The sequence below is a fragment of the Gnatocerus cornutus genome, chromosome 10 (assembly GCF_029298725.1).
Source record: "Gnatocerus cornutus isolate USDA-ARS CGAHR chromosome 10, icGnaCorn1.1, whole genome shotgun sequence".
Taxonomy (NCBI): domain Eukaryota; kingdom Metazoa; phylum Arthropoda; class Insecta; order Coleoptera; family Tenebrionidae; genus Gnatocerus; species Gnatocerus cornutus.
The window spans coordinates 8326019-8338349 of record NC_142242.1 but is presented as its reverse complement, the minus strand read 5'-3'; the positions used below and the strand labels follow the sequence as shown (position 1 = coordinate 8338349).

General features: G+C 32.7%; 1 protein-coding gene across 9 annotated transcripts in view; it reads left to right on the top strand.

The window, feature by feature from the left end:
* LOC148167626 (potassium voltage-gated channel subfamily KQT member 1-like) overlaps nt 1–12331 on the top strand; it is a 74943-nt gene that overhangs the window by 11276 nt on the left and 51336 nt on the right. For 8 of the 9 annotated variants that reach the window (XM_088047108.1, XM_088047110.1, XM_088047105.1 and 5 more), the window contains exon 2: nt 3302–3498. In XM_088047108.1, the coding sequence (XP_087903234.1) occupies nt 3335–3498 (164 nt within the window). In that variant the 5' untranslated portion in view covers nt 3302–3334. Of the gene's footprint in view, nt 1–3301; nt 3499–7754; nt 7949–8002; nt 8038–12331 lie in introns of those variants that run through there. The other variant, XM_088047111.1, reaches the window with a different exon arrangement.

Sequence of the window (12331 nt, the reverse complement as noted above, 5' to 3'; positions counted from 1 at the left end):
TGCCAATTTTGTTATTTTAAATGGAACATTTTTGGATCCCTTAAAGAATTTTAAGATGACTTTTTGTTTCCAATGTGTACGTGGAAGCAAAAATGTATTTTTTATGACACTTTTTGATTGCGAAAGGACATGTTGAGGTATGTATAACATCAATTTTCCAAAATGTCATATAGGGTGTGTTTAGAATTTTAGATTTACTTTAGCACAATATAAAATATAAAAATGATTTTCACGTGACCAAATTTAGTAAAAATATTTGGACTTATTTTTAATATGCCAATTGCACATCAAGTCAACTTGGAGTTATATGACAAACCAAAAATTACCAAATAAATGCTTGTCTTCGGACATCGTGAACACTATTATATGTTTGAAATTATCGAACGTTGGATAAAATTTTTGTATTCATAAATATCGGGAACGTGATAAGTGCAAAGCAACACTCGTCCAAAAATTATTTCAAATGGAATAATAAAACGAACAGGATGTAAACGAGCCATGCATCATCGAGAATGTAAAATTGAACATCGTTAGCACTTCTGAGTTATGTAGTGGTGTAATCGATTTACCAACGTTGGCTACTTGCACTTTATAATCTTCCTCTTATTCAATTAGAAACTAATGTAAATCTCCTGAGCTACGTTTAAGGTTTATCCCTCTTTTTATCCTGGGCAATTATTAATTATACCCGCGAGTAAACACAATTAAATTACTTCTTTGTCGCTTTACAATTAACGCACCAGTCTGTGAACGGCATATTCATTTTTCTCAAAGTTAATTGTTTTTCAATTTACTTTAGCTCTATGGAAAGTTTTAATCCACACCGAAAAAAATAACACAGTTTGGTGTAGTCACGTTTCACCCTTCACTGAAAATTATCACAATGATGAGTCGCAAATATTAATTTTTAAAATTCTATGAATAGAAAATCACGCTGGAAAGCCATGCATAGTTTGTATTGTTTATGGAGTAAAACATCGCTAATTATTACTAGTGCTGACGGTGTAATAATCCCCATATTTGTCAAACTTAGATTGATCATGACATAGCATGTGTTCGATAGAAATATTCGGGGCGTTTCCAATAAATCTAAGCTTGTCTTATAAAGTTAATTTGTGGAAAACTAAAGGGTGAAGCGTAATGTAGAAAGGTCGCCGTTTAGATAGTTATCAAATTTTCGCAAGTTTGCTAAATTATTCGACAAATTATTTCTAGGGTCGGAAATCCGGGAAACATTATCATTTCATATATTACCTGACCGACTTTATTCATTGCTTGGATCATTGTTAAATTTTAATTAGTGCTCTTATAAAACTTTAATTCAAAAGGATGAGTTTGCCAGTGCATTTTCCCTATTTTAATTAATGTTTGTTTCGACGAAACTGATCCGTTCGCTTTTTTGCTTCATATGCAAATATTGTCGCAGTTTTCTACGTTGCTGTTTTATTTTCTTTGCAGAATTTAAGGGTTTGGGACTATAGGATGGTGTAGGGCGTCAAATTAGGAGAGAATTTGGCAACGTGCCAACACTTGTCCGACATTTTGACGCGTTGCTGAATTATCTCAGAAATATTTAGTCACTGATAAAGAAGAAATATCTTCAATATAAATGTTAATATGTTGTAATTGTTTTTTAATCTTTGAGCCACATTGAAGGGATTTCATTCGGTTTCCTCCATTTAAATAATCAATAACGTTCCTAACCACTGCTAACAAAGTCTCCCACAAGGATCTCTGAAAACTTTCAGATGGGAGGAATACAAATAAATACATAGCTATAATTTCAAAGTAAAACATGTGTTTATTGCTTGCTTTTCTTAGAAAAGAGTGCTAATTTTAGAACGCGGATTTTCCCAAAAACGTAGAAAATAGAGTGTTTAAAAATCTTATCTTTTAAAAATTGTTTTCTGGCATATTTGCCTCGCATTTAGTGCCAAGTCAGCTACAACGGAACTAAATCATGGCCATATCGAATTTAGCAAACCATTTCACTATTTATACACCACTATCTCAAACAACATGTATGTCTAATTTTAATCTATAAAGTACTCAATCAAAACGGTTTATTTAAGGAAGTAAATTATTCACTAATTTAATTATTTTTACACGTTCATAAATTGATGAAAATTTAACGACTTCTCGTTTACTACACGAATGTTTGGATAGGTCATTACGATATTTTTCGACGTTTTTAAAAGTGTTGATGGCAAAAAACTGAGTGATTTATTTGACACATTTCGGTGGTACGTTATTAAAATATTTACGGTTTTGAAAGAATTATTCCTGACTTTATTAACTAAAGATAATGTTCATATTACAATATAATATTTTGTAACCAGTCGTGCGAAAATTTCTCTCACAATAAATTTAACGTTCGTTTTAACAGTCAGTTTTATGTTGAATAATCAATAAATCCCACTTTCCTAAGCCGCAACGAATGTTTGCTTTATAATTTTTCCCTAAAATCCTGGCGCGATTTCCCGCCTATCTATCCATGCATTTTGTTTTGATTTCCCAAGTCGCTATAAAATTACGCAATTGAGCATTCCGGATTTGTTTATTACTTCTAAAACATTGACGAGACGACATTTTAAATTTTTTCGGGTGTTACCTAAATTTTGCAGAAAACTTCCAAGCATAATTATTTACTTAGTAAATTACTAAAACTTTGAACATTTTATCGCATGTTAGAACTTTTTCGATATCAACGATACGTGATTGAAATATTTAATGCAAGCAAACCGTTTGGAATTGCGAAGACGCCATCTCGTTATTAACAGACAAATTACACGATTTCAATATAACTTTGGTGAAGATGGTAGAATTGCGCTTCTTTTTTGGCTTTTAGAATAAATCGATAAAGGGCAAGGGCATTCACCCACGCGATTTCTGAAGACTTGAAGAGTAGTTTTTAATTAAGTTCGCACATATGTTTACACCATTACTCACAACTGAAATGTAGAGATCATATCTGTCCATCAAGTTTAAGCTCCATGTCATGTCAGTTTATTTCTTCGTTTTGATTGTTTAGACCACAAACTCGTGAAACATGGAGCATCATTGACTATTAAATTATAAGCTTTATAACATGTTCGCATTTTTTACGAAAGCGTTTGTTAAAGCCGTCGTTTTGTATGTGGAAACAGGCTTGAAATGAAGCGAAAAATGATCGCCAAAATGGACCTTAACAAGCAAATTTGGTGGAGGCGGCATGGAAATTGATGCCCTGCGGATTGACATAAAATTCTCTTTTTAGGATTAAAAGCAGTTTGAATCTTTGTAAACACAGACGTTTTTCCAGATTCTTTAAAACTATAAAATCGTCTCAGAGACCATGACGTCTGGAACGTCATCTCCTACACCAACGGATTCGCCGTCCTTATCCCAAAGACCATTGCTCACTGCTAGTGTTCAACCACCAAAAAAAACGGTTGAGTTCGAAAATACGTCGACCAAAAATAGCTTAGAAGATGCCAAATCCAATAAAGATCCCGAAAGGTAAGTTCAATTTTGTTGCGCTGACACTAAAAATTTTTGTAATTTGGATAATTGCGGTAGTAATATATAACAATATATTCAAAAGCATCCGAATGAAAAAAACGTCACTTTCATTTTAGTTGAAATTTTTCACCTTTCAACTTATCTGCGCACTTTGTTGTGTCATTGTATTAAAAGGTAGACTATTTTTCGAGTGTTTTATTACATTATTTTCGTGACCGAAATAAACGTTCATTTCCTTCCCTCATAAATATGAGATTTTACGGTAAATTTCAAACTGACTGTAATAATAAGTTTTCGCACTTTTAAATTATAGCTTATTATTTTTTATATTTAACTACAAAGCTGTGTTCATTAAGTTCGTCGTAGCGTGAAATAGCATCTTATTAACAAGGGAAAAATCAGACCTCAAAAACGAAGATTTAACTTTAATTTTCTGGAGAAATGAATAAAATGCTAATACGGTGGATTTAGGAAATTTGCCAAATTGTTCCTTTTTATGCAACGTTGTGCAGTGAATTTTTGTAGTTCGATAACTCTAGAAAAAGTTACTAAAAACAAATCGAAATGAGGAGTTACTTAATTATGTAAACTAAATTAGGGAAAACAAAAAACGACAAACTAAAATTATGGGTTCATCGAAACCAAAACATTTTAACCTCATTGGAGTTAAAATAAAACCTGAGACTTTTGTTCTGTCCGTATTTAAGTTTCTGGAAAAAATTTACGAGGAAATTATTTTGAACAAACGATGACGTTATCAGTGTTTCCTGGACTGGATGAGCACGTGGCTAGAAAACACCAGCTTCCAGATCAATAGCGAGATGTACACGCTTATATTAGTTCTGCTTCTATAAAAAAGAAATGAAATGATGATTTTTGCACTTGAATTGAAAATCTATGAATCGCTAAATGTATGGAATCTGTATATTATTTTCTAATTAAAGAAACTTAGCTTGGAAACAAAATTTCCAGTAAAGCTAAAAAGATGAAATTTTCTACTGTACGTTTTGCGAGGTAAAACAATTTTATTGCCAATTTAACTGGACGATTGTAGTTAAATTTTATGATCTGGGCAAAAGGAACCAATATTTTTTTTTCCATTTTAAGATAATATAATGTTTTCAAAACTTCTTGAATATTTTCATTCGATTTGTAGTTTTTTAGAAAAGTGTCGAAGAGTCTCATCGTGGACCAACTTAGGGTCGCCTAAAAACTTAAACTGAGATTGGGTTAAAAGGGTTGATGAAACGAAAATTTCAATTACGGTAACCGAGCTAATGTGGACCAACTTCTGCTCGGATAATCGAAAGTCTACTGTATTTCGCCTGTATTTGCTGCGTTGTTGAATTTTGAAATAAATTTTGACTGAGTCATAAACAACATTATTACTTCGCTATAATCACACTGAAAAGGTTTATTTATTATATTGGCTTCAAGGTATTTTTTCAAACAAATTGTTCAAAGTGTAACGACGGTCCCCTGTCCCTATTGAAATTTCCCAAGTTTGAAGTCCTATAAAAGACACTTTCCGTTTTATAATTTTGTTTTTATTTTTATATAGTAAACTACGAACATGGATAATTCTTTTAATCCCAATTTGTTGGTTTTTATTTATATTAGCCAGTCAAAAAAAAAATGTTTTATGTACCCAGAAAAATAGCACATAATTAGAATTCGTATTGGATGTGCATTAACGTTAAATTACATAATGCGCTGTGTGCAATTGTTATTAATGGGTAAAAAAAAATATTAAAATATCTTGTAAGGACGGTCCCCCTTTTCCTTCGTTTCAGAAACGACTAGAAACTATCGCTGAAAAACGTAAATACGAGCGTGACAGAAAGAGGCGATTGCGTGTAAACATGACAGAGAATGATAAACAAATAAAAAGACAAAAAGATCGAGAATATAATTCGAAAAAGAGGCGGAAAATTGAAGAGATGAGCGAAGAACAGAAGAAACGAACAAGGGCACTAAATAAATTAAGAACAAGGCGATATAGAGAACAAAAAAAATGGAACCGAAAACCTCATTGCCTCCAGTTCCAGTGTCCGCCGGTCGAAAAAAGAAGAACAGAAACAGGAGTGCAATAGAAAATATGAAGAATTAAAAATTAAATTATTGGAAGCTGATCGTAGGGAAGAGCGTTTGAAGGTCGTTTATACAGAGGGCAAAGAAAATGCAATGAAGGCTGACAACAAAAAAATTATCGAAGTGTTGAAAAACAAAAATATTCAGCCAGAACTTAAGAAAGAAGTGGTTATTGCTAATGAATTAATTGAGCATTTAAAAAAGAAAAAACAAGAACTTATTAGCATCAAAAAAATTTAAAGAAAAGAGACTTTAATATCCTATAAAATGTACAAGAAGTTTTTGTGTGGTTAGCAAACTCGGAAATTAAGAAAAGATGCTTGTGATCCAAATGATATTGTCTGTATTCGAAAATTTTCAGAAGAAGACCGAAATAGTCGTATGTGTCCAGGCAAAAACAAAATTTAAAACTTATAAGAAAGTAAAGATACAAAAATGGATACTTCTAGATACAATGAAAAACCTACACGCAAGATATAATAAAAATCACAGAAGAGAAGCTCAACAGCCAAAAAAGACTAAAACTCATGTTGCGTATCTGGAAATTGGACAACAAAGTCTCGGATAAAAAACTTACGTTAAATTATTTTTTTGTTTGTGTTGTGGTTAATTAACCTTACCCTATAAAAATGAATTCATAAAGTTTTAAGATGTACTTAAATTAAATGCGTTTTTCCAAAAAAATATTTTGTTATGTAGCACCTTTAACCATTTGTTTTTCTCATTTTTCAATAGATGTTTTAGACCATTACTAGAGTTTCGCCCTTAAAAATTTGAAGATCAAATAAATCAAAGAATTACTTTAGAGTACCACCATTATTCTTCGAGTGATCTAAATATTTAAGTCGTAATTGAATGACACGTTATGTTAATAAATGTTGACCTTTTTATTTTATTCTCTCTATAAAATTCTAACAAGACAATTCCTCTGTTGATAATTCGGCCAAAAACTATCTGAGTTCGCAAGTTTAACAATTTCAATTTTTCGCCGAACGAAGTAATTTAAATTTGATCCGATTGCCAGAATTATTAACATTGGGAAAAGCAATTTCCATTAAAATTTCGGTCTTTGTTGACTTTCCATGCATTACGTTTTGCTTATACTTTTTTCAGATATGGAGTGATTAAAAAATAAATAGATTCATTACGACAGGAATTATTTCAAAACGTGTTTTATCGTTAAAATATGGTATTAATAATCGTTTCAGAGAACGTGCTTTGTTCTAAATTGCCGTTAAAATGATGATATTATTTTCTTACTGTTTTATATGTTTGCATTGTGTTCATTTTAAGGATTAAGTTCTTCGGGTAAAAACCGTGAACTCTGTAATCAATCTTTGGCTAATTATTTAGACAGTATTCATAAACTTGAACTATTAATAAACTAAATATATTTTCTCTCGAATATTCACTATCATTTTTCATAATTTCAGACCAAAGCAGATGGGTATTTCTAGTTTGTCACTTTACAAATTAGATTCATCCGAAGCTGAAACATTTGGGATATTTGGTTTGAATAAAACTCTAAATAGCAACCTATAAACGAATTAAGTTGTTAGTGTTTATTGATAATTTTTAAATGTTTTGTTTTGGTCAGTTTCCCAATTTAACAATTTTTTTTTCGGTATTGACGTTTATAATTTACATTTTCATTCAATTTACGTTATTATTAACATCGGGGAGTGTAATTTCCATAAAAATGTTGCCGCTGTTGTTGATTTTTCCTGAATTTTTGTCGAGAGCGGTGTTTATCGTAGTTTTTTGGTGTATAAATTCTCAAAGCTCGATGAGGTCTGATCCAATAACTCACTTATCCCGAAATATGTATTTATTGTTCCTGAAAAAATGATAAGCTCCTGCAGTGAAGTATGTAGTTGAAATTTATAAAGCTTTGCCCTGGTCTGAAGCTACATTGTTTATTTAGAGTTAAAATCTCATCTCGGGTGCGACAAGTGTGATTAATAGCTTATCTTTCGAAAGAGAATTAACAATGCGTATTAAATCCCGGAGTAATTTTACGTGTGCACCTGGTGGTGTTATTTCGACAAATAGGTAGCATGATAGAACCGGCGCATGGCTACTTATTCGGGTGCAGTCGTCCCGACGTCGTTCGTTTGCACGCGCCCTGCCCAGAGGCGCCTTTTGTTCAGAATGTTCAGAATGTTCAGATCCTGATCAGTGATCACCTGGCGCACGGACACCATGGTTACGGCAGTCACGGTGATGGTCAGTTCAGTGCCCGGAGTACCCAATTCGGTGTAACGCGCGTTACACCGACGCACGACGCCGACGTCGCTACCGATCGCGCGGTCGTCGCGGTGCACATGGCAGGCGACGCGTCGACGACTACGACAGGGTATTTTTCTCAACACCCACAATTCTATTTCAAATGTTCACACGTTACTTCCAGGAAAACGATTGATACGGACACGCTGCTACCCTGTGGTAATTTTTTTCTTTTTTCACACTTATCAAACTTTGCAATTATTCATAAAAAAACGACATAATTCATAGATGCGTTTCAAAACTTCTGATGCTTTAATCAATCAATATTGCCGTATTGGTAGTACTTATAACTTCTACCACTATTAAACTAAATCGCGATCATTTTTCATCATTTTGCGTCTGAAACAGATGATGATTTCTCATTTATCATTTTCAGCAGGAATTAAAAAATTTTAACTAAAAACGGGATATCGGATAAACTTTGTGATTTCCCAAGAAACTCGGTTAAATTTCAGGACAACTTTTTGATACAATAATCTTTGCCTGACGACATCTCCGAACTTCTGACCAATTTATTATCAATTGCAAATTAAAAAACTGTGTTAGAGCAAAAACAGTATTTCTGTAGGTAATTTTAAATTCAAGACAATACATTTCGGCGGATGTATAGGAATTTCGCTCTTTTATTAAAATACAAATCCAAGATGATTCGAGTGCTGTATGAACAAAGTCAAAACAAAGCTAAATCGAGGAGCCGGAAAACAACACTAATATATTTTTCTCTCGCGTGTTCAAATACAAATATGAGAATGTATTTATTTTTGCATCACTCCTAATCGCATTTTCTAATTCAGTTAATTAGCTGATTATAGCAGCTCTAGCATTAGTTAATTTCGCTTTGTTTCCAAAGACGCCAAGCTTTTGAAAAATACTTTATGATCATGTTCAGGATCCAGAAAATTAAAATATTATAATTAAACTTAAATTCATTTCAAGTTCAAAGGATGTTAACAAATGCAAAAACGAAGTGCTTTTTCCGAGATTTATTTTTACCTCGCCTAACTGCTGATTGCACAATGAATCAGTTGACTGACAGTCCGACTGTAAAGCTTTAAGAAAAATACGAATTTAGACGTTGATGCTGACGCGGCTTCCATCAAGTCTACGAATAAATTAACTGAATCATGTTAACGTGATTAGAACACGTTAACATAATCACGTTAGGAGTTGTTAAAGTTTTGCTTTTCCATTTTTATCCTCAAAAAGCTCTCGTGGAAATGACATTTCCCGAAAAAATAGTAGCGTATAATTTTGCTGCAGGGGGCTATAATTCGAGGTATTTGAATTTTGATCGGACTAGATATGCCCACAAGATTATTGCAGCATTAATGTCAACTGGAATTTTAAGAGATGCAGATCATTAATATTTGTTGAACGCGTTTTGTTTAAAAATCTCGGAATAGAACTGAATAATAGCGACTTTTATTCGATAAATTGAGTTTCTAAATTGTTCGGTCATTTTTTGCTGGATGGATTATTCAGTGAATATGTACCGCTGTGTATTGTACAGTATTAAGTGTAAATATTTCATGTTTGTGTTTTGAAATAAACTGTGCTCAATCCAGGCAAACAGATATAATTTGTTTACATTCAATTTAATGGCACATTTCATTTCATTTGGTCTTTTTAAAACGTTCAATTTTGAAAAGCACCGCCTCTTAAGTTTGTTTCAGGTTGAATCAGAAATTCAAGAGTTTGTTTGCTGCGGGTTGTCGTTTAGTAAATTAATTATACATTCGAAATAGCTCATAGTGGCGAGAAACTCCTAAATGTATCTTAATTACTGTTCTTCAAACACCTTAATATGTTTTTGCATCTCTCGTCGCTTTTAAATTGCACTTATTTTACTTTAATTGATGTTGTAATGAAAAAGCTTTTTGTTTAGTCAAGATTACACAGAATTAGGTGTGTAAAAGTTAATGAAATTTGCAAAGCTGCAAGCTTGTTTTTTTGTAATTGCAGTTTTCATTCCACCGGAAAGGTAAACAATAAAGAGTTGTCTGAAATCTTTTTACGTTTTCACACGGCAACAAAAGAGGCGCCACACGAAGGTAAACAAAGCAATTTTTAAACTGTGCTGGTTTAAAACCTTTATGTCTTAAATTAAAAATGATAAAGCGTCCAGTTTTACAAAGTCCTCAAAGCAACATGTTGCCGCATTTTCGTGTAACTCCGATTACACCAACTATATTGGAAAAATATAGAATTTTCGTGTAGTTTCTTAACGGGAACATTAACTCCAAGTGTCTTTCGTAATGAAGAATCAATAGAAATGTGACTAATGGAAACGTACTGAAAGAATTCTCGCGTTTTTGTCTCACAGTTCTATTCTTATCGTAAAAACGACGGCTTTATCTATTTTTTTAAACATTGTTTACCTCTTTAGGGAAACATATTTACCTGCTCCTGCGTTCGAAACTGCACGTCACCGACAGACGTTTAATTAATTTTAACGGAGTCAATTTCAATTATAAATTGGAAGATGTACAATTTATGTAAAAGCGAAAATCAGTGATTGCAACAAAAATTGAAAAATTGAGAACATGTTTACAATTTCGTTGATGTTTAACAATAAACTGAAAGCATTTAAAAATTGCATGAGCCAGCCTGTTTTTATCAAGTCAACCAGTGGCGGACATTGATGGGTAATTGAAGGCAGAGTACTTGTATGACGCGGCGAAGAAATGAGTTCGATAAATCAAGAGAGAAGGAAAAAGTTAGACGAACGCGACGAAGCACGCCATATTCATTACTTTCAAGAACAAGGAATCGAATAAAGGATCTGCAAGGATCACACTGGCAGACGTCAAGTGCCGTTTGCGAATTCCATTGAAAACGGTCCAACTAATTTCTTTTTACGGATTTAGCTCTTGAATTATTTCATCTAATGACGGATTGGCAACATGAATAAAACTTTTCTTTTCGGTTTGTCTATCCAAGTAGAAGAACTCGTGTTTGTCAATCGAAGATAAATTTGATGTTTTTGCCAGCTTGACCTTTCGAAAACAGTCATAATTTACGTAAATAAATTGAAATTAACTATTACTGTCCAACTAACGTTCTGTTTTCTTGAATAAAGAAGTGAATTTCCCAATAGACCGAAGGTCTATTCCGATAGATTTTAAGAAGCGGAAAAATTTACACTGATATAGAATACTGTACTTTCTTCTGGAATTTTAAACTGACTCAGGGAAACGTGACTATTCCTTTCGTTGCTTATTAAAGACGGTAATTGATTTCGTTAGTTTGAAAGTGCATTCTTTGGAATCATTAATTAGATCCACAAATGTAACACTTCTTGACTCCTTTATATGTATGCTACATGCATGAAGTGGTGGTTAAATTCTGTTTGAAACGAAATGTCTAGATGCACTTAAATTTGATCAATTTACTTACGCGGGTGCAAAGGACTTCAATAATATCGTGCATAATATGGCTATATTTCTTACATATTTTCCGCTCTTTAATGATGGAAGTTGAATTTGTAAACTCGACTGCGGGGATATCCGCTCCATTATTTAACGCAAATATAAATCTAATGAAATTGTTTATTTACTTTAGAAATGTTTATGTACATTGTATCAATTATTAGCTCTTATTTCGAGCTTTTTTACAATTAATCGATCAGGATGTAACATCTTGAAACTCCGGAAAAGGTAATTGAGCTTTGAAAAAGTGGTAATAAACTGCGAAACGTCGAGGAAATTGTACTTTGCTTGCTTTTAGTGTGTCCGGGTCTGTAGACTCGATGCCGAATTAAATGTTTTATTTATTTTTTTAAAGAATCGAGAAATTGGCTTCTGTGAAAATGTTCCCACGTGGCTAATTGTGTTTACAAATAAGATACTAATTAAAAACAGAATCAGACTTTGTTCTTTCGTTTAGGACAGTTTGAATTCGAAATTCAGAATCGATGGATTAAAATTAAGATTAATGAATTTTATTGTTACGTATATAGAGTCGTACAAAGTCAATAATTTTCCAATTTGCCTTTGTTAGACTTTCGACTAGAGAGATTATACGACTTCCAAGCGAAAGATTGATGAACTTGGAATGACAGGTATAAATTTCCTCCAGGAAATAGTTCGTTCGATCCAGTACATTTCAATATTTCAAATCTTTGCAAATACTGCACTTTAATTAATATCATTGGTGGAATTACACAATTTGTAGAATTGGTCAAGGAAGCAATCACAGAAGAGCTAATATTTACAGACCCTCTCTGCATCGAATAATATTAAGTATTATCGGTAATTTACCAGTTTACAAAGTAATGGGAAAGTGGTGATCATGTTAAAAGGGGTGCAAAATCGAATTAGTGACAAATCAAATAATCAATTGTTTTTCTAACCGCACTTTCAAGGGTAAGTACAAATCTCGGTGATTTTTTATGCCTGATCTATATAAAAAGAAGTCGAGAATCGTGTTTCCACAGCAAAATCCATCAATGGGA